This window comes from Mauremys mutica, chromosome 4 (genome assembly GCF_020497125.1).
Source record: "Mauremys mutica isolate MM-2020 ecotype Southern chromosome 4, ASM2049712v1, whole genome shotgun sequence".
NCBI classification, from domain to species: domain Eukaryota; kingdom Metazoa; phylum Chordata; order Testudines; family Geoemydidae; genus Mauremys; species Mauremys mutica.
Genome location: NC_059075.1, coordinates 157,554,487 through 157,575,014, shown reverse-complemented (window position 1 = coordinate 157,575,014; position 20,528 = coordinate 157,554,487). Strand labels below are relative to the sequence as shown.

Sequence of the window (20,528 nt, the reverse complement as noted above, 5' to 3'; positions counted from 1 at the left end):
CGCGCAGGCGAAGGAGGAGGCGGAGTCGGGGTGACGGACACAGAGACTTTTATTGAGCGGGGGGCGGGGGCGGGTCGCAGCCCAGGGCGCGCAGCAGGTTTGCCTGGGGGGAGAGCAGCGAGTTAGAGGGGCGGGACCCCGGTGCCCCACCAGCCCCCCCCATTTCTCCATCTCCCCCCCGCCTCCCAGCCCCCCCCCGCCCCCGGCCCCTCCCATTTCTCCATCTCCCCCCATCCCCCAGCTTCCAGCCCCCCCGTTCCCCTACCACAGCCCCCCCACTTCCATCCCCCTCCCCTGCCCCCCCCAGCAGTAGCCCCCGCCCCCCCACTCACTTTCAGGAAAGAGGCCACGTGTCCGGGTGTCATCCCCTCCACCTGCTGCAGGTCCCCCAGCTGCGAGAGAGGGGCAGAGTGAGGGCCTGAGGGGCAGCCCCCCCCCAGCACCCCCAGGAGGGGGCAGTACCTGGCTGAAGGGCCCCCGGGGCAGCCCCCCCCCCAAGCCCGGGGCAGTACCTGGCTGAAGGGCCCCCGGGGCAGCCCCCCCAGGAGGGGGCAGTACCTGGCTGAAGGGCCCCCGGGCCAGCCCCCCCCCAGCCAGGGGCAGTACCTGGCTGAAGGGCCCCCGGGGCATCCCCCCCCCCAAGCCCGGGGCAGTACCTGGCTGAAGGGCCCCCGGGCCAGCCCCCCCCCCCAGCCGGGGGCAGTACCTGGCTGAAGGGCCCCCGGGGCAGCCCCCCCCCCCCCCCCGGGGGACTACCTGGCTTACGGGCCCCCGGGCCAGCCCCCCCCCAGCCAGGGGCAGTACCTGGCTGAAGGGCCCCCGGGCCAGCCCCCCCCCCCAGCCCGGGGCAGTACCTGGCTGAAGGGCCCCCGGGGCAGCCCCCCCCAAGCCCGGGGCAGTACCTGGCTGAAGGGCCCCCGGGCCAGCCCCCCCCCCCAGCCGGGGGCAGTACCTGGCTGAAGGGCCCGTGCTGCCGTCTCCAGGCCAGGATGCGCTGGGCTCTGGTCTCCCCGATGCGGCGCAGGGCCTGCAGCTCCTTGGCATCGCCCCAGTTGAGCCGCGCCAGCAGGTTCTCGCGGCTCCGCGCCAGCAGGTCAGGGCGCGGCACCAGCTCCCAGCCCGGGGCCCGGTTCTCGGCCCCCGCAGCCGCCTGGCCCTGCGAGGGGGAGATGGGCCAGGCCGTGACGCCCCCAGCTCTGCCCCCCAACTCTGCCCCCCGGCCCATTTCCACCCCTGCTGCCCCCCCAACCCAGCAATCCACCCCCCAACTCTGCCCCCCGGCGCATTTCCACCCCTGCTGCCCCCCCCAACCCAGCAATCCGCCCCCCAGCTCTGCCCCCCGCCCAGCAATCCACCCCCCAACTCTGCCCCCGGCGCATTTCCACCCCTGCGGCCGCCCCGCCCCAGCAATGCGCCCCGCAGCTCTGCCCCGCGCCCATTTATACACCCCCGGCCTCTGCCCCCCGGCGCATTTCCACCCCTGCTGCCCCCCCAACCCAGCAATCCACCCCCCAACTCTGCCCCCCGGCCCATTTCCACCCCTGCTGCCCCCCCAACCCAGCAATCCGCCCCCCAGCTCTGCCCTCCGGCGCATATCCCCCCCTGCTGCCCCCCCAACCCAGCAATCCCCCCCCCAACTCTGCCCCCCGGCGCATTTCCACCCCTGCTGCCCCCCCACCCCAGCAATCCGCCCCTCAGCTCTGCCCGCCGCCCAGCAATCCACCCCCCAACTCTGCCCCCCGGCCCATTTCCACCCCTGCTGCCCCTCCAGCACAGCAACCCCCCCAATTCTGCCCCCCCCCACTGTCTCCCCAGCACCCTGTGCCCAGCCCCTCTCACCTGCTTCCTTTGTATGACCAGGATCCCTTCGGCTCCACTGGGCAGGGCCTGCTGCCCAACGGGGGTCTGCACTGCGGAGCAGGGGGCAGGGTTAGCAGGGTAGGAGCCAGGACTCCTGGGTTCCGTCCCGGCTCTGGGAGGGGAGTGGGGTCTGGTGGTTAGAGGGGGGGGCTGGGAGCCAGGACTCCTGGGTTCTCTACAAGGGAGTGCGGTCTAGTGGTTAGAGCAGGCCAGGATTGGGGCCCTGCGCCCCCTTACCTTGCTGCAGGGGGAGAACCACAGTCTGGTTCTGGGCCCCGGCGGGGGCCTCGCTGTGGTGCAGAGGCTTGGGCTGACAGGCCTTGTCCAGCAGCGCCCCGGCTTCCCGCTCCTTCTGCCTCTCCTTCAGCTTCTGCAGGGGAGGCCGTGTCAGTGGGGAGGCACAGGGGGCTTGGGGGCTGGAGTCTATGGGAACAGGCTCTGGGGTGGGGCTCACCCACCTGCAGCTCGCGGCGCGTCTCCTCCAGCTGGCGCAGCACGGCCACCCGCTCCCGCCGGGGGGTGCTGAGCAGCGGCAGCCTCCGCCCGGCCCCCCCCTGCTGCTTCTCCAACTGCTCCAGCACCAGCAGCCGCTGCACCAGCCTTGGGTCCAGCTGCTCCAGGGGCAGCAGGGAGCTGGGGGGAGAGAAGAGGAGACCATTAGCCCAGCGACTCCCCCCCACGCTCCCCCCCAGGGCTCCCCCCCCCTCACCTGAGCGGCTCGGCCTCGGGGGGCTCCTCCTCGGGAGGGCTCTTGGCTCTGGGGCTGGCACCCTCACTGCCAGCTCCAGGGTCCTCGCGAGGTCTCTTGCGTGCAGCTGTGGGAAGAGAAGGGTGAGGCCAGGCTGGGGTCTCCCCCCATTGATCCCTCAGCCCCATGGAGCCCACCCCGGCCCTGCCTTACCTGGGGCCTGCAGCGTCTCCTGGGTAAAGGGCCGGTTCACCACCTGCTTGGACTTGGCAGCAAAGTTCAGCGTGCTCAGCGTGTCAAAATACAAGTGTTGCTCCGGGGCGACATTTGCAATGATCACGCTGTGAGCCGAGCCCCCCAGGGAGTCCTGGGGAGAGAGAGAACCCAGGAGTCCCGCACCTGCCCCCCCTGCTCTAACCCACCAGCCGCCCCTCCCCTTCCAGAGCCGGGAGAGAACCCAGGAGTCCTGCACCTGCCCCCCCCCCCCTGCTCTAACCCACCAGCCGCCCCTCCCCTTCCAGAGCCAGGAGAGAACCCAGGAGTCCTGCACCTGCCCCCCCTGCTCTAACCCACCAGCCGCCCCTCCCCTTCCAGAGCCGGGAGAGAACCCAGGAGTCCTGCACCTGCCCCCCCCCCTGCTCGACCCCACCAGCCGCCCCTCCCCTTCCAGAGCCAGGAGAGAACCCAGGAGTCCTGCACCTGCCCTCCCTGCTCTAACCCACCAGCCGCCCCTCCCCTTCCAGAGCCGGGAGAGAACCCAGGAGTCCTGCACCTGCCCCCCCCCTGCTCTAACCCACCAGCCGCCCCTCCCCTTCCAGAACCGGGAGAGAACCCAGGAGTCCTGCACCTGCCCCCCCTGCTCTAGCCCACCAGCCGCCCCTCCCCTTCCAGAGCCGGGAGAGAACCCAGGAGTCCTGCACCAGTCCCCCCATGCTGGCAGAGCTGGGCAGGGCAGGGCAGGGGACTGTGCATTTGGCGCTGCCCCTTCCCCGTATCCGGTTTTTGTCCCCTTGGCTCTCTCTGCTCCAGGCCCCACATCCCGAGAGTTTGAGTTTGATGCTGAGCCTGTGACGCCCAAGAGCTCCCGGCTTCATTGCAGGAGAACAGCAGGTGGGAGCAGAGCCGGGGCAGCGTCCTGGTGTCTGCACCCCCCCTCCCTCCAGGATTGGACCCCAGCATCCGTTCCGCCCCCGCCAGGACCCCGGCACACCTGCAGCAGGCGGGTGAGCTTGCTGTCGCGGTACGGCACGCGGGGCAGCCCCTGGTTGAGGGCGTCCACCACCTTGCTGAGCACATGCAGGGAGGCGTTGATGGCTCCGCTCTCCTTGAGCCGCAGGCCGCGGTTGCCAGTGCGCCGGTTGTCCTCGGAGCCAGCCAGGTCGATGAGGCAGAGCTTGGCCACGTGGTGGCGGTGGGGGGGCACCCGCTGGCTCCGTGCCACCCGCACCAGCAGCACGGTGTGGCTGCGGCTCGAGCGGTCGTTGAGCTGAGTGGAGGCTACCGTGCGGTTGCGGCTGGCCGGCAGGAAGTGCCGCTCGAAGTCCCCGAAGCCTCTGAGCTCCCGCTCAGTCAGCCCCGGGATCAGGATGTTCCGGTCCCGGTCCTCCCGGATCGGCAGGTCCTGCTGGGACGGCTCCAGCAGGTCCAGCACCTGGAGTTGGGGGAACATCAGGGGAAGGCTCCCCCCTACCCCAGACCGCCAGGGCTCCCACCCCTATCTTGGACCATCAGGGCTCCCAGCACCCCCACACCACAAAGGCCAGAGAGAAGGGGCTGGAGAGTCTCAGTTTGGAGCTGGCTGGGAAAATGGAGGGGAGCCCAGATAAGGCTCTTGGCCTCCCTGCCCCCCCCCCCCAAGATGGGCCTAACTGAGGCAGGTCCTGTTGTCTGTACCTACAAGCTCTGTTTTACACTGTGTTCCTGTCATCGAATAAACGTTCTGTGTTACTGGCTGGCTGAGAGTCCCGGTGAATCGCAGGAAACCGGGGGTGCAGGGCCTTGTCTCCCCCAAACGGTGACACCTACCAGTGCATCTCCCTCCTGGTTCACCCCCCACATACACCTGCCAGCCCCACCCGGACTGGTGGGTGGGAATTGTGTCATATTTTCATGAAGCCTGTGTGCCTCGGTTTCCCCTCTATGCTGCACCATCACGCAGTGGGGAGAAGGTCTGTCAGCCCACAGGTGTGAATGGCTCCAAGCTGTCTGGAGCCTTAGGCCCCATCAGTGGTGTTTCTGAGAAGACAATGGCAACCCCAGTCACCTGGGCAGACCATGGCCGGCCCACCTCTCGGCAGCGTTTGCCCAGCTGGAGAAGCAGGACCAGGGAGGTGCCGCTGGTTAAAGGTCAGCTGCTGAGGGCTTTGGGGATACATCTGAACTGGGCCAAGGGGAGGTCAGAGCAGGGGGCTTGGGCTGACTAGGATGGGCTGGGCTGGGCTGTAACTTCCCTCTCTGGCTAACCAAGGATTTGCCCCACTGTCCAGCCGGCTAACGAACCCATTGTTACCAGCGCTGGCTGCGTGGCTCTGCAAATGCTGCCGGAGACGGTACAAGTGTCGTCTGGGGTCTCAGTGGGACTCGGGGCTGCAGGCTCCTCCAGCCTAAAGAGGTGGCGGGGCCTGTGGCTTCCCCTAGAAGAAGAGTGGGACCCCTCGGGAGTCTGGCTCCCTCCCAGAGACTGCTCCAAAGCTGGGGTCTTAGTACCCATCCTGTGGATCTGCAACAGAGGGTCCAGCAGCTGGCTGGACAGTTCTTCCCCCACCCCTAGTCCTGTCCTCCCCACTCCCATACTTGCCTTCTCCTGGTAGATCTCCAGGTAGGACATGGAGACGGAGAAGTCCCACTCCTCAGCCCCGGGTGAGCGGCTCGCCTCCCGTGTCATCTGCAGGACATCCCGCAGCGCCCGTGGGATCACACCTGGCTGTTCTGGGCTGCCCAGCATGGTGTGCGTCTTACCTGGGGTGGGGGGCAAGAAATCACTTCCTCAACTTCCACAGCGCCCTGCCCCGCCTCTGGGCTCAGCCTCCCCCTCACTCACCAGCACCGGTGGGCCCATAGGCCAGCACACTGGCGTTCTGCCCCTCCAGCAGGTGGCACAGGACAGGCTGCACGGAGCCGCTGTAGAGGTCATGCTGGGTGGCTTGATCGCCATAGAAGGTGTCGAACCTGGAGGACAGGGAAGGGCTGTGATGGCGAGGGAGGAGCTCAGCCCAGGGGCACCCCCAGCTGGGGACACCCCCCCCCCCACTTACTGGTACTGCATAGTCTCCAGCTTGTTCCTCCAATTGACGATCTCCAGGGAGCGGGAGTCCAGGCCGCGGATGCAGGGCTCCCCCTGGCTGCAGGGGCGCAGGCGGACGCAGACTCGCACGGGGGCCGGGGGGCTCTGCCGGGACAGCATGGCGCCCCCCTGGGGCTGGGGGGGCGGGGGGAGTTAGGAGACAGCAAGAGGGGCTAGGGGGTGAGCCTGCTGCTCGCTGCCCCCCATGGCCCCCCCAGCTTCCGGGCTCCTCCCGCCCCTCTACCGCCCCCATCCCTATGCCCTGCCCCTCCCCCAGCTGCTCCCCCGCCTCGCGCTCACCGAGCCCCCTGCTCTCTTTCGGGTCCGGCACAAGCTGCGGCTCGCGCGGGCCGCGGACATTTGTGTTTGGCGCTAGCCCCGCCCCTGCTCAGACACCGGCCAATCAGGGCGCCCGCCGGGCGGGCAGCCGCGCACGCACCCATGGAAGTGGGAGCGATTCGCCTGCGCACTGGGACAAGCTGGGGGAGGCGCGTGCGCAGGAGGGGCAAGACAAGATGGCGGCGCATGTGGCGTCACAGAGAGGAGACTAAACAGAAGCGCATGCGCATCGGGGACTATGGCGGAAACGCGCACGCTCAGTGGCGCAAACCTGGACGGGGGGGGGAGGGAAAGGCAGTGGAGCATGCGCATTCGGGGAAAGTAGAGCCGCAAGGCATATGCGGACGAAAGGAAAAAGGGATAGGCGAGATACGCACGCGCAAAATGGGACATGGGTGAGAACTGCGCATGTGCGTGCGCCAATGCGCGCGGGGAACACATGAAGTGGCGCATGCGCAACAAAGAGGCGGGAAGAAAGGCTTCGCAAAACGGGTGCGGCGCGCGCGCGCGCGGGCCGGGCCCCAAGGGACCCCGGTCACCCCACGCTCCACCCCCTCCTGCTATGCAGCCCCGCCCCAATGAGCTCCTCCCCTCCAGCTACTATGCCCCGCCCCTCCTGCTGCCTTGCCCCCTCTTGGCTCCTCCCCTCCTGATACCCAGCCTCGCGCCCTCTTAGCCCCGCCCCTCCCGCTACCCAGCCCCGCCCCTCTTAGCCCCTCCCCTCCTGCTGCCCTGCCCCTCTTAGCCCCGCCCCTCCTGCTATCCTACACTGCCCCCTCCTAGCTCCTCCCCTCCTGCTACCTAGCCCCGCCCCATCCTAGCTCCTCCCCTCCTGCTACCCAGCCCCGCCCCCTCCTAGCCCCGCCCCTGCTGCTACCCTTGCCCGGCCCCTCCTAGCTCCTCCCCTCCTGCTACCTAGCCCCGCCCCATCCTAGCTCCTCCCCTCCTGCTACCTAGCCCCGCCCCATCCTAGCCCCTCCCCTCCTGCTACCCAGCCCCGCCCCCTCTTAGCCCGCCCCCTCTTGGCTCCGCCCCTCCTGATACCCAGCCTCGCGCCCTCTTAGCCCCGCCCCTCCTGCTACCCAGCCCCACCCCCTCCTAGCCCGCCCCCTCTTGGCTCCTCTCCTCTTGCTGCCCTGGGCCCCCTTCCCATCATGGCCCCCCCCAGTCCTGGAGTGGAAGGGGCTAGGAAGGCGGGACAGGCTAGCAGGAGGGGGCGGGGCTAGGTATCAGGAGGGGAGGAGCCAAGAGGGGGCGGGGCTAGGTATCAGGAGGGGAGGGGCTAAGAGGCGGCAGGCTGCCCCTCCCCCACCCGCAGAGACACAAACCGACCAGCCGCTTCCTGCAGGGCCCAGCTGGGACTGTGCCGCACCCGCCCCGGGCTGGGAGGGACCCGCTTAAAGGGGCAACGGAGCCATACACCCCAGTCCGGGGCCGGTGGGCCCCCCTTCCCGTCACGGCCCCCCCAGTCCTGGGGCCCCCTTCGCCATCTCACGGCCCCCCCAGTCCTGGGCCCCCCTTCCCGTCACGGCCCCCCCAGTTCTGGGCCCCCCTTCGCCATCTCAAGGCCCCCCCAGGACTGGGCCCCCCTTCCCCATCTCACGGACCCCCAGGACTGGGGGGGTCCGTGACGGGAAGGGGGGCCCACCGGCCCGGAACTGGGGTGTGTGGCTCCGTTGCCCCTTTAAGCTGGTCCCGCCCAGCCCCAGTCCCAGTCCTAGTCCCAGCCCGGGGCGGGTGCGGCTCACTCCCCGCTGGGCCCTGCAGGAAGCGGCTGGTCGGTTTGTGTCTCTGCGGGTGGGGGAGGGGCAGGCGGGGGGGGGGCTCTGGGGTCAGGGCCGGGGATTGCCCCCAACCCCCCCCCCCCCCCCGCAAACCTGAGTCACCCCAGGGGCGGGGGCGGAAACCAGGCGCTGGAGCTCTGGGAGCGGGGTCGGTCCTGGCGCGGGCGCCCCGGGCGCGGGACTGGGGGGGGGGTCGGTCCTGGCGCGGGACAGGGGGGGGGTCGGTCCTGGCGCGGGACAGGGGGGGGGTCGGTCCCGGCGCGGGCGCCCCGGGCAGGGGAGGGGGGAGGGGTCGGTTCTGGCGCGGGCGCCCCGGGCGGGGGAGGGGGGAGGGGTCGGTTCTGGCGCGGGCGCCCCGGGCGCGGGAGGGGGGAGGGCTCGGTTCTGGCGCGGGCGCACCGGGCGGGGGAGGGGTCTGTGCTCGGTCCGGGGGGGGTCGGGGCGCGGGCGGGGGAGGGGGGGGGTCCTGGCGCGGGCGCCCCGGGCGCGGGAGGGGGGAGGGGTCGGTCCTGGCGCAGGCGCCCCGGGCGGGGGAGGGGGGAGGGGTCGGTCCTGGCGCGGGGGCCCCGGGCGGGGGAGGGGTCGGTCCTGGCGCGGGGGCCCCGGGCGCGGGAGGGGTGAGGGGTCGGTCCTGGCGCGGGCACTCCGGGCATGGAACTGGGTGTTGGTCCTGGCGTGGGCGCCCCGGTCGGGGGAGGCGTCGGTCCTGGCGTGGGCGCCCCGGGCGTGGGAGGGGTCGGTCCTGGCGGGGGGAGGGGTCGGTCCTGGCGCGGGCGCCCCGGGCGCGGGCGGGGGGAGGGGTCGGTCCTGGCTCGGGCGCCCCGGGCGTGGGAGGAGGGAGGGGTCAGTCCTGGCGCGGGCGCCGGGGGCGGGGGCAGGGGTCGGTCCTGGCTCGGGCGCCCCGGGCGGGGGAGGAGGGAGGAGTCGGTCCTGGCGCGGGCGCCCCGGGCGCAGGCGGGGGCAGGGGTCGGTCCTGGCTCGGGCGCCTCGGGCGTGGGAGGAGGGAGGGGTCTGTCCTGGCGCGGGCGCCCCGGGCGCAGGCGGGGGCAGGGGTCGGTCCTGGCTCGGGCGCCTCGGGCGTGGGAGGGGGGAGGGGTCGGTCCTGGCACCGACGCCCCGGGCATGGAACTGGGTGTTGGTCCTGGCGCAGCTCTGGCGCAGAGGGTTCTGGGAATGCGGCTGGGCCGCTCCCAGTTTGCTCTGGGATTAGGGCTGTAACGTGGCCGGAGGGGAAATTCCCCGGGGGCGGGGATCCTAGTGCAGGTGCCCGGGGCCATGGGGCGGGGCTGGCAGGGAGCCGCGGGCGCAGCCCTGGTGCAGAGGGTTCTGGGAAAGGGGCTGGGCCGGTCGCTCTGTTTGCGCTGGGATCGGGGGCTGGGTTGGGGCTGATCCGGGGGCTGCTAACTCCCCGCCCTGCCCCCCCCAGCCGACATGGCCGAGGAGTCCATCATCCGCATCCCCCCCCACCACTACATCCACGTGCTGGACCAGAACTCCAACGTGACCCGCGTGGAGGTGGGGCCGCAGACCTACATCCGCCAGGACAATGAGCGGTGAGGGGTGCTGCAGCTGGGGCAGAGGGGGCGGGGTGGGGGGAGGCCGGGGGGTGGGGTTAGGGGAGGCTGGGGGGTCACGGGCTCGTTTCCCAGCACCCCCGTGACGTGTTCCCCCCCCCGCCCGCAGGGTCGTCTTCCCCCCGGCCAAGATGGTGACGGTGCCCCCCCGGCACTACTGCGCGGTGCGGAACCCCGTGGTGCGGGCGCCGGGCGCCGGGGTCCAGTTCGATGCCTCAGGGCAGGCGCTGCTGCGGCATGCGGACCTGGAGATCCGGCTCAGCCAGCCCCCCTTCCCCCTGTACCCGGGGGAGGAGATCCAGCAGGTAACGCCTAGCCCAGCCCCCGGCCCGGCCCGGCCGGCCGCCCCCGAGCCGCGCCCTGACCCCCCCTCTCTCCCCAGGGGATCACGGCCCTGCAGGTGGTGCTGCCTGACACCGCGCTGCACCTCAAGGCCCTGCTGGATTTCGAGGACGATCAGGGGGAGAAGTTTGTGGCCGGGGACGAATTCCTCTTCGAGGGGCCAGGTGAGTGGGCTGGGCCGGGGGCTGGGCGAGCCGGGCCGGCTGGGCTCCCGCGGCTAATGCCAGCCTCCCGCAGGCACCTACATCCCGCGCACCGAGGTGGAGGTGGTGGAAATCAGCCAGGCGACCGTCATCCGGCACAACCAGGCCATCCGCCTCCGAGCCCGCAAGGAGTGTACGGACCGGGAGGGGACCCGGCGGGTCACAGGTACCCCCCGTGCTGCCGGCGCCCCTCACTGGCGGCCCTGGCCCCCCCGCGCTGCCGGCGCCCCCCCCACCCCTGCGTGCCGGCGCCCCTCACTGGCGGCCCTGGCCCCCCCGCGCTGCCGGCGCCCTGCACTGGCGGCCCTGGGGCCCCCCACGCTACACGCGCCCCTAACTCCTGCCCTGTGGCCCTGCGCACCCCCCCCCCGGCACTGCCAGCACCCCTCACCCAGCGCCTCTCACTCCTGACCCTCAGCCCTGGGCCCCCCCTCCATGCTGCTGGCACCCCTAACTCCCACCCCACGGCCCCCAGATCCCCTCCGCCCTGCCCCACCAGCGCCCCTCACTCCCGTCCCGCAGCCCCCTCCTAGCCCAGGCCTGTGCCCCTCACTCCCAACCTGCAGCCCCTGCCAGCCCAGCCCTGCGCCCGCCCCCTGCCCAAGCTCTGCTGATGCCCCTCACGCCCGACCCACAGCCCTGCCCCCACTGCTCTCTGGTGCCCCTCAGTCCCCAGGTGTAGCCATGTGTCTCTCCCCCCAGGTGAGGAGTGGCTGGTGAAGCGAGTGGGTGCGTATCTCCCTGGCGTGTTTGAGGAGGTGGTTGACATTGTGGATGCTTTTGTGCTGACAGAGAAGGTAAGTGGGGGCTGGGCAGGTGGGCAAGGGGTGCTGGTGGCAGTCGGTGTGTGATCTGCACCCGGTGTGGGTGTGTGCGATCTGCACCGGGTGTGGGGGGGTGTTTGTGTGGGGGTGTGATCTGCACCAGGCTCGGTGTGGGTGTGTGATCTGCACCCTGTGTGTGTGTGTGTGCGATCTGCACCGGGTGTGGGTGTGTGTTTGTGTGGGTGTGTGATCTGCACCGGGTTTGGGTTTGGGTGTGGGTGTGTGCGTGATCTGCACCAGACTTTGTGTGGGGGGGTGTATGCGATCTGCACTGTGTGGGTGTGTGTTTGTGATCTGCACCGGGTGTGTGTGAGCGTGATCTGCACCAGGTGTGGGTGCGATCTGCACTGTGTGGGGGTGGGGGTGCGATCTGCACTGTGTGGGGGTGGGTGGGTGTTTGTGATCTGCACTGGGGTGGGGGGGTGCTGGGGTGGGCAGGACAGGGTGGGGCTGAGTATCCAACCCAGGGGAGGAGCTCCCTTGCTGTGAGGTGAGGGGGCAGGACTCCTACCCCTAAGGGAAGTGGGGGGGGGAAGGGAGTTGGCTGGGAGTGGAGGGGATGGGAGAGTCCGGGGTCGGGAGGGACTGGGAGGGTGTGAAATGGATCTGGTCCTGGGGGGGAGGAAAATGGGGGAAGCTGGATGTGAGCTGGGGGGAAGGACAAGGGGAAGATGTGGGGGACCGGGGGGAAGATGTGGGGAAGATGTGGGGAAGAGGGGGATCTGGGGCAGGGGAGTTGGGGGTCCTTGGGGAAGGAGGGAATAGCCAGGACCCGGCTCCCCCCTTGCCGATGGCCGTGTTCCCCTTTCCCCCGTAGAGGGCTCTGCATCTCCGCGCCACCAAGACCTTCCGGGACCCGCAGGACACGGTGCGCCGGACGGGGGAGGAGTGGCTGGTGACGCTGGCGCAGAGCGAGGCCTACATCCCCGATGTCTACGAGGAGGTGGTGGGCATTGTGGAGATCACCACGCTGAGCAGCCGCCAGTACTGCGTGGTGTGCGACCCCGTGGGGCCGGACGGCAAGCCCCAGCTGGGCCAGGAGAAGGTGATCAAGGTATAGCGGCCATGTGTGTACCTGACAATATGGGGCACGGTTACGTTAGGGAATACGGTAGCACTTGTAGTACTGTGTGTATGTGCAGGTGCTGCGTCTGGTAAGGCTGCGGAGCTCCTGGGGCGCATTTATTCCACTAAATGTGGTAGTGCTGTGGGGCATGTGTATTCCAGTCAGCACAGCAGCACTGTAGATTGAAGGGTCACTTATATTCTAGTAAATATAGTACAAGTGTCTCATGAGGAATATTTATGCTAGTGCCTATTATGTTGGGGGGCGCTTGTGTCAGTAACTAAGGTAATGTGGTGTATCTCCTTGGGCGCGTTTACACCCTTATATATGGTAACTATATCTTGTAGGGGCAGGGCCCGCGGGCCTGGAGTAGGGGCTGTGGAGATAGGTGAGGGACAGGGATTCAGCCTGTAACCTGAGCTAGGCAGGGGGGAGGGGAGGTGACACCTCTGCCCGGGAGCTAGACAAAGGAAAGGAGCTGAGTGGAGGGGGTGGGGTCAGTTTTTCGGTTTGGGACCTGGGTGGTGGGTTTGCAGGGGAACCTAGGCTGGAATCCAGACACCCCGAACCCCCAGGAGGGCCAGATTGAGGGGTCCTGGCTCTGAACACGAGCTCTGCTGTATCCTGTGCTCCTGGTGTCCAATAAACCTTCTGTTTTCCTGGCTGGCTGAGAGTCACTGGGAGTCCTGGGCAGAGGGGTGCAGGGCCGGACTCCCCCCCACTCCGTGACACACCCGCCTACTGGCCACCGGACGAGCAGCCGCCGAAATGCCCCCGAGAAGCGTGACCACTGAAATCCTGCCATATTTAGCGGCATTTCGGTGGCTGCTTGTCCGGTGGCCACGGTCCTCGGCGGGTCGTCCGGCGCCCGCCCCGCGGACAAGGTTGAGGACCACTGACGTGGCAGGTCCCGTGGCACCGTAGAGACTAACAGCCGTCTTGGAGCGTTAGTCTCTACGGTGCCGCTTTTACTGATCCAGACAAACACGGCTGCCCCGCTGAGAGCTGGCAAATATTATTTGTACATGTTTATTCTAACATATACGGTAGTTTTGTTTCTCTGACACTACAGTACCTCTATGTATAGCTGTGGGGCACATTTATGCTAGTAATTATGGTAATAATGTGCCTCTATGGGATGTCATAGTTACCCTTCTAATTACCTCTTTCTTGTAGCCGCCTGTATCCTAGTAAGTACGGTAACCGAATGGGGCCCAGAATGGCTGCGTCTACCGTAATTATTAGAAGTAAAGGTTTCAGAGTAGCCGCCATGTTAGTCTGTATCCGCAAAGGGACCAGGCGTCCTTGTGGCACCGGAGAGACTGACCCACTGATTGGGGCCTGAGCGGGTGCCCGGGGCGGCACATACACACGGGGGTCACCCCCCCCACACACACTCCGACCGAGGGGTCAGTCGGGGGCCCTCAGCGGGGAGACGAGACTTCGGGGTGGGACTGAAAAGGGCCCATTTGCAGGCAGGCGAGAGGGGGGACGGGGCATCGCTCCCAGGCCGCGTTCGACGGGGTCGTTCCCGGTCCCCAGGCTCGGTCTGTGGTCGCGTGGCCAGGGAGGCTCCGGTGGCTCCGACCGTTTGTGTCCGTTTGGCCGGTTTGCCTGGGTCTAAGGTGCCACCAGGACTCCTGGCTGGTCAGTAGAAATACAGAGAGGGCTGGGGATAGACCAGCTACCGTATATACCAGATTATAGCTGCAGTTATAGATGGGGGGGGGGGGATGTCAGTTGCCAGGTCCTAGGAGCAGCTACAGCTTGGAGGGAGGGGGGGGGGTACCGTATTACCCAGGGTATAGGAGCAGATGGTTACTGTATTTCCACTTTAAAGGTGATTGTTGACAAGGCCGTTGTGGAAGGGGGCTTACCGTATTTCCTAGACTATAGGCAAGGGATTACTGTATTTTCTAGCCTATATGTAGAATAACAGAAAAAGAAGCTCCTCATTTTGGAGTCGGGTGGGTCTAACCGTATTTTTCAGACTGTCTGGGCAGGTGTTGCCTTCTCTCTTCGGCAATAAGTGGGAAAAGGAATAAAATATTCACTGAGGCATGGTCTTGCCATATTTCCTAGTTTATATGCATAGTAAATAATACCATATTACCTAGACTATATGCCCACACACCTGCCCCATATTTCTTGGGTACTGTGGATTCTCACGGAACCCCCCCACCCCCATTCATTGCTCCAGGGGGAGAAGTCGTTCTTCCTGCAGCCAGGGGAGTCTCTGAAGGAGGGGATCCAGGACATCTACATCCTCTCGGATGATGAAGGGCTGCTGCTGCGGGCACTGAGCAAGCTGGAGGACTCGGATGAGGTGGGGAGAGCCCAGGGCTGGGCTGGAAGGGGCTGCGGGTCGGGAGTGAGGGGCACCGGCAGGGCTGGGGGGGCAGGGCTGGGCTGGCAGGGGCTGCGAGTCGGGAGTGAGGGGCACCGGCAGGGCTGGGGGGGCAGGGCTGGGCTGGCAGGGGCTGCGAGTCGGGAGTGAGGGGCACCGGCAGGGCTGGGGGGGCAGGGCTGGGCTGGCAGGGGCTGCGGGTCGGGAGTGAGGGGCACCGGCAGGACTGGGCGGGCAGGGGCTGCGGGTCGGGAGTGAGGGGCACCGGGATCCTGGCACCCACAGGACGGCGGTGAGCTGCTTCGGAAGCCGGGCGATCGCTGGCTCATCCGGGGGCCCCTGGAGTACGTGCCGCCGGCAGAGGTGGAGGTGGTGGAGCAGCGCTGTGCCACCCCCCTGGGCGAGAACGAGGGGATCTACGTGCGGGATATCAAGACAGGCAAGGTGAGCAGGGCCGCGTATCCCTGCCCCCCGGCCTGCCCCTGTCCCGTATCCCTGCCCCCCACTGCCCTCCCAGCATCCGGTATCCCTGCCCCCCAGTACCCCATATCCCTGCCCCCCGACCTGCCCCCCAGTACCCCGTATCCCTGCCCCCCGACCTGCCCCAGTGTCCCGTATCCCTGCCCCCCAGTACCCCAATCCCTGCCCCCCATGGGCTTCTGGGCCCCCGTTGACCCCCCCGTCCGCAGGTGCGGGCGGTGATCGGCCACACCTACATGCTGACGGAGGACGAGGAGCTCTGGGAGAAGGATCTGCCCCCCAAGGTGGAGGCCCTGCTGTCCTCGGGCTGGGACGCTGTGGCCGACCGCTCTGGGGCGCCCCCCCAGGGAGGGGAGGGGCCCCCCCGTGACAAGACCCAGGTGGTGAGTTACCGGGTGCCCCACAACGCAGCTGTGCAGGTGTACGACTATCGGGAGCGGCAGGCCAGGTGAGCGGGGGGGCTGGGGGGTCCCTGGGGCTCCCTCCCCCGGCGTGTGGGGCTCACGTTCCCCTCCCCCGCAGGGTGGTGCTGGGCCCGGAGCTGGTTCTGCTGGGCCCGGACGAGCAGTTCACGGTGCTCAGCCTGTCGGGGGGGCGGCCCAAGACCCCCCACAGCCGCCGCTCGCTCTGCCTGCTGCTCGGCCCCGACTTCTGCACCGACATCGTCACCATCGAGACGGCCGACCACGCCCGGCTGCAGCTGCAGCTGGCCTACAACTGGTGAGGGGCTGGGGGGCGGCAGGGGGGTGCCAGGCTGAGCCCAGCGCCGGCCCTTCAGGGCCCTCTGCCCTTCAGCCCCCCAACTGCCCTGTCCCCCGCAGGCACTTCGAGGTGCCGGCGCCCCCCGACCCCCCGGCGCTCTCCCGGCTCTTCAGCGTCCCGGACTTCGTGGGAGACGCCTGCAAAGCGCTGGCCTCCCGCATCCGCGGGGCCGTGGCCTCCGTCACCTTCGACGACTTCCACAAGGTAGGGGGGCCCCCCCCCGGCACTCCCCCCCCGGCCTTCCCGAGCCCCCAGGCCTGGCTCCTCCCGGCACAGCCCTGCGTGCCCCCCCGGCATGCCCCCTCCCGAGCCCCCAGGCCTGGCTCCTCCCGGCACAGCCCTGCGTGCCCCCCCGGCGTGCCCCCTCCCGAGCCCCCAAGCCTGCCTCCCCCTTCACGGCCCTGCGTGCCCCCCCCGGCCCTCCCCCCCCGGCCTTCCCGAGCCCCCAGGCCTGCCTCCCCCGGCACGGCCCTGGGCCCCCCCCCCCACGTGCCCCTCTGGCCCTCCGGCACTCCCCCCCCAGGCCTGCCTCCCCCCGGCACGGCCCTGCGTGCCCCCCCCCCGCGTGCCCCCTCCCGAGCCCCCAGGCCTGCCTCCCTCCGGCACGGCCCTGGGCGCCCCCCCGCGTGCCCCCCCAGCCCTCCGGCACTCCCCCCCGGGCCTGCCTCCCCCCGGCCCTCCCCCCACCCAGGCCTTCCCGAGCCCCCAGGCCTGCCTCCCCCCTGCACGGCCCTGCGTGCCCCCCCCGGCCCTGCGTGCCCCCCCGGCCCTCCGGCACTCCCCCCCGGGCCTGCCTCCCCCCGGCTCTCCCCCCCCCCCCCAGGCCTTCCCGAGCCCCCAGGCCTGCCTCCTCCCGGCACGGCCCTGGGCGCCCCCCCCGCGTGCCCCCCCAGCCCTCCGGCACTCCCCCCCAGGCCTGCCTCCCCCCGGCACGGCCCTGGGCGCCCACGCCCCGAACTCCCTGGGGTGCCACCTGGAACTGGGCCCCCGGCCGCCACTTCTCCACGGGTCTGCGGTTCCTGGGCTGGTCCCTGCCAGCCTGGCTGCGGGTGAATGTGGGGGTTCTGGGCTGCTCCCCCCAGCACCCCACGATCCCCCCGTCCCCAGAACTCGAACCGGATCATCTGCTCGGCCGTGTTCGGCTTCGACGCGGAGCTGCAGGTGCGCAGCTGCCTGCGCTTCCCGCAGAACGGGCTGGTGGTGAGCAGTGTGGACATCCAGAGCGTGGAGCCGGTGGACCAGCGCACGCGGGACGCGCTGCAGAGGAGTGTCCAGCTGGCCATCGAGATCACCACCAACTCCCAGGAGGCGGCCGCCAGGTACGGGCTCCCCCCCCAGGGGCTGGCTCCCCCCCAGCCCTGCCCCCCAGCCCCCCTCACCCCAGCCCGTCTCCCCCAGGCACGAGGCTGAGCGGCTGGAACAGGAGGCGCGGGGGCGGCTGGAGCGGCAGAAAATCCTGGACCAGGCGGAGGCCGAGCGGGCCCGGAAGGAGCTGCTGGAGCTGGAGGCACTGAGGTTGGGGAACCAGGGGAGGGGATGGGGGGGTCAGGGGAAGGAAGTCCAGCTGGTGGGATTGGGGGGTCGGGGGAGACGGGGGCAGGATCGGGGTGTCGCGGGGGGGCTCAGTGGCTGGGGATGGGGGGAGGTCAGGGGATGGGGATGGGATCAGGGGGAGTCCGGAGACAGGATAGGGGCATTAGGGAGAGTCCAGGGGCAGGATCGGTGGAGAAGTGGCCACTGGGAGGCCTCGGGTGGCCCGGGGCGGCCAGGGGCAGGATCGGGGGGAGTCTGTGGCCAAGGGAGGGATCAGGGGGAGTCCAGGGTTGAGATCGGGGCATTGGGGAATTCTGGGGGTGGGACTGGGGTGAGATCTGGGGGCTGGGGGTGGGATCGGGGGGGGTGGCCGGGGCAGGATTGGGGAGAGTCGAGGGGCGGGATCGGAGCATCGGGGGGCGGGATTGGGGAGAGTCCAGGGGTGGAATCGGGGCATCGGGAGAGTCTGGGGGTGGGGGCGGGGGGGCGGTGGCCGGGGCAGGATTGGGGAGAGTCCAGGGGCGGGATCGGGGCATCGGGGGGTGGGATTGGGGAGAGTCCGGGAGTGGGGTTGGGGCATCGGGAGAGTCTGAGGGTGGGGGTGGGGGGCAGGATTGGGGGCTCAGTGGCTGGACAGCTCCGGGAGAGAGACCGGGGGGCGTACGGGGTCTGTGACCCCGTCTGGCCCCACCCCCAGCGCGGCAGTGGAGAGCGCCGGCGCGGCGCGGGCCGAGGCCCAGTCCAAGGCGGAGGCGGCGCGGATCGCGGGCGAGGCGGCTGTGGAACAGGCCAAGCTGAAGGCAGAAGCAGCCACCATTGAGACGGTGAGGAGGCGGGGCTGGGGGGACCCTGGGGAGGGGGCATGGACCATAGGGGTGGGTGGGTGAGTCCGGGGAGGGGCGTGGCCCACAGAGGTGGGCAGAGGGAGTCGGGGCGTGGCCCGCAGGAGTGCTGGGGGGGGGGAGTCTGGGGGGGGCATGGCCCACAGGGTGGATGGGGGGGGCGTGGCTCGCAGGAATGCGGGGGGGTGTCTGGGGAGGGGGTGTGGCCCGCAGGAGTGGGGGGGGAGGCGGGGGCGTGGCCCGCAGGAATGCGGGGGGGTGTCTGGGGAGGGGGCGTGGCCCACAGGGGTGGGTGGGGGGAGGCGGGGGCGTGGCCGGCAGGAGTGCGGGGGGGCTCTGGGGAGGGGGCGTGGCCCACAGGGGTGGGTGGGGGGAGGCGGGGGCGTGGCCGGCAGGAGTGCTGGGGGGGAGTCTGGGGAGGGGGCGTGGCCCACAGGGGGGGGTGGGGGGAGGCGGGGGCGTGGCCGGCAGGAGTGCGGGGGGGTGAGGCGGGGGCGTGGCCCACAGGGGCGCGGGGGGGCTCTGGGGAGGGGAGGCGGGGGCGTGGCCCACAGGGGCGCGGGGGGGCTCTGGGGAGGGGAGGCGGGGGCGTGGCCCACAGGGGCGCGGGGGGGCTCTGGGGAGGGCAGGCGGGGGCGTGGCCCACAGGGGCGCGGGGGGGCTCTGGGGAGGGGAGGCGGGGGCGTGGCCCACAGGGGCGCGGGGGGGCTCTGGGGAGGCGGGGGCGTGGCCGGCAGGAAGGCCCCGGGGAGCACTGGGAGCTGCCCCCCTAACCCCCGCCCCCCTGCCCCGGCGCAGGAGTCGGAGCTGGCGCGGCTGGGCCGGGCGCGGGAGCAGGAGCTGCGCTTCGCCCGGGCGCAGGGCGAGCAGGAGGCGGCGCGGGCCCAGCTGCTGGCCGAGGTGGAGGTGCAGAAGTTCCAGCGGGTGACTGAAGCCATCGGGCCCGAGACCCTGCGGGACATCGCGCTGGCCGGGCCGGAGCTGCAGGTGGGCAGGGGCGGGGCTTAGAGCATGTGGGGGCGGGGCTTGCTGCAGGGATGGAGTGGGCAGGGGCGGGGCTTGCTGCAGGGATGGAGTGGGCAGGGGCGGGGCTTGCTGGAGGGATGCAGTGGACAGGGGCGGGGCTTGCTGGAGGGATGCAGTGGGTGGGGAGGGGCTGGAGCGGTCTGGGGGTGGGGCCCAGGAGGGGTGGAGCTTACACGATTGGGAAGGGGCTGGGGGCGGGGGCGGGTCCCACCCTGTCAGTCACTCACCGCCCTCCCGCTCCCCCCTAGGTGAAGCTGCTGAAGGGCCTGGGCCTCCAGTCGGCCCTCATCACCGACGGCTCCTCCCCCATCAACCTCTTCTCCACGGCGGGGGGGCTGCTGGGCATCCTGCCCGGGCCCCCCCCGGGGCCCCACGCCTGAGGGCCCCGCCCCCCACTGGGCCTTACACTCTGCAATAAAGATGGCAGCCGACGTGGTGGGCGTGGCTCATTGGGGCGGGCTCCATGCTCCCCGGGGGTGTGGCCAGCTAGAGCCCCGCCCCAAGAGGAGGCGGTTATGGGGCACTGGGCTCCAGGCTGGCTCCTGCTGTGGGTGCTGGTGACTCTCCTCGGAGCCAAACCTCTGTCCCCAACAGCCCCAACCGGGACCCAGCTGAGGGCCAGGCCCATAGCCCCCCCCCCCCCCCGAACGGCGCCATGGGCCGGCCCCAGAGCCCCCTGGCCGAGTCCCCCCCCCCCGAACGGCGCCACGGGCCAGGCCCAGAGCCCCCTGGCCGAGCCCCCCCCCCCCCCCGAACGGCGCCATGGGCCGGCCCCAGAGCCCCCTGGCCGAGCCCCCCCCCCCGAACGGCGCCACGGGCCGGGCCCAGAGCCCCTTGGCCGAGCCGCCCCCCCCCCCGAACGGCGCCACGGGCCAGGCCCAGAGCCCCCCGGGCCCAGCCCCCCCCCCCCCCGATCGGCGCCACGGGCCGGGCCCAGAGCCCCCTGGCCGAGCACCCCCTGAACGGCTCCCCGGGCCGGCCCCCTGGCACCAGCGCCCATCATCCTGTGGTGCAGCCCCCTTAGTGAGCACCAAAGAAGGGGGAAGTTAATCTGTCCTGCGGGGGAGCAGTAGAGTCCTGGCCTTGATGTACCAGAGCGTCTCCCCGCTCAGCAGCGCCGCGCAGGGGAGGGAGGGGAGTTTTCCTGGCGACCTCCCGTTCGGGCGGGGAGCAGCCCCTGTTCTTCAGCCAGTGAGGGGACGGGCGGCAGGGAGCCCCAGCCAGACACAGCGCCCCCCCAGTCCTGCGCCCCCCAGCTCCCCCGGTGCCCCTCACTCCTGACCCACAGCCCCCTGGCCCCCCAGTGCCCCTTGCTCCCGATCCACAGCCCCTCCCCCCCAGCTCCGCCGGTGCCCCTCATTCCCGACCCACAGCCCTCTGCTCCCCCAGTGCCCCTTGCTCCCGACCCACAGCCCCTGCCCCCCCAGCTCCGCCGGTGCCCCTCACTCCCGACCCGCAGCCCCTGCTCCCCCAAGCTCCCGGCGGGGGGGCAATAAGCACCCGGAGGCGGCGGCGGCTTTAGATCAAGTCTCCTTTAATCCTTTGCAGCCCCCAGGTTATAACCCCCCCGCCCCT

The 20,528-nt window shown here is 70.2% G+C and overlaps 2 protein-coding genes across 5 annotated transcripts; one reads left to right on the top strand and one right to left on the bottom strand.

Moving 5' to 3' along the window:
- Positions 1-18: 18 nt before the first annotated feature.
- On the bottom strand, positions 19-6,627 carry KIF22 (kinesin family member 22). Of its 2 annotated transcripts, none has more exons than XM_045013304.1 (13): positions 6,132-6,627; positions 5,803-5,936; positions 5,589-5,716; positions 5,346-5,506; positions 3,759-4,199; positions 2,762-2,915; positions 2,570-2,675; positions 2,319-2,493; positions 2,098-2,230; positions 1,840-1,910; positions 953-1,156; positions 333-392; positions 19-103 (listed from the first exon to the last, which is right to left on the bottom strand). In XM_045013304.1, the coding sequence occupies exons 1-13, from the start codon at positions 6,189-6,191 to the stop codon at positions 50-52; spliced, it is 1,881 nt and encodes a 626-aa protein (XP_044869239.1). In that variant the 5' UTR covers positions 6,192-6,627; the 3' UTR covers positions 19-49. The 2 variants fall into 2 exon arrangements, with proteins under 2 accessions (XP_044869239.1, XP_044869238.1); XM_045013303.1 differs by having other exon boundaries at positions 5,803-5,966; positions 6,132-6,626.
- On the top strand, positions 6,546-19,384 carry LOC123368474 (major vault protein). 3 transcript variants are annotated; one of them, XM_045013294.1, is made up of 17 exons: positions 6,546-6,565; positions 9,381-9,507; positions 9,638-9,833; positions 9,911-10,034; positions 10,108-10,239; positions 10,776-10,870; positions 11,715-11,951; positions 14,164-14,289; positions 14,596-14,754; positions 15,000-15,238; positions 15,313-15,510; positions 15,612-15,756; positions 16,660-16,871; positions 16,951-17,067; positions 17,783-17,909; positions 18,726-18,914; positions 19,202-19,384. In XM_045013294.1, the coding sequence occupies exons 1-17, from the start codon at positions 6,562-6,564 to the stop codon at positions 19,331-19,333; spliced, it is 2,559 nt and encodes an 852-aa protein (XP_044869229.1). In that variant the 5' UTR covers positions 6,546-6,561; the 3' UTR covers positions 19,334-19,384. The 3 variants fall into 3 exon arrangements, with proteins under 3 accessions (XP_044869229.1, XP_044869230.1, XP_044869231.1); XM_045013295.1 differs by lacking the exon at positions 6,546-6,565 and adding an exon at positions 7,854-7,947; XM_045013296.1 differs by lacking the exon at positions 6,546-6,565 and adding an exon at positions 7,933-7,951.
- The last annotated feature ends 1,144 nt before the right edge of the window (positions 19,385-20,528 follow it).

What these genes read in the sequence shown, in the direction of transcription:
- KIF22 (XM_045013303.1), bottom strand. Translation starts at nt 6,191, where the DNA reads ATGTCCGCGGCCCGCGCGAGCCGCAGCTTGTGCCGGACCCGAAAGAGA. An exon ending in AGCTCACCCGCCTGCTGCAG is followed by an intron (nt 2,916 to 3,758) that starts GTGTGCCGGGGT and finishes CTCTCTCCCCAG; the next exon opens with GACTCCCTGGGGGGCTCGGC. An exon ending in GGTTCTCCCCCTGCAGCAAG is followed by an intron (nt 1,911 to 2,097) that starts GTAAGGGGGCGC and finishes CCTGCTCCGCAG; the next exon opens with TGCAGACCCCCGTTGGGCAG.
- LOC123368474 (XM_045013294.1), top strand. An exon ending in CGGGGGAGGAGATCCAGCAG is followed by an intron (nt 9,834 to 9,910) that starts GTAACGCCTAGC and finishes CTCTCTCCCCAG; the next exon opens with GGGATCACGGCCCTGCAGGT. An exon ending in AGCTGGAGGACTCGGATGAG is followed by an intron (nt 14,290 to 14,595) that starts GTGGGGAGAGCC and finishes TGGCACCCACAG; the next exon opens with GACGGCGGTGAGCTGCTTCG.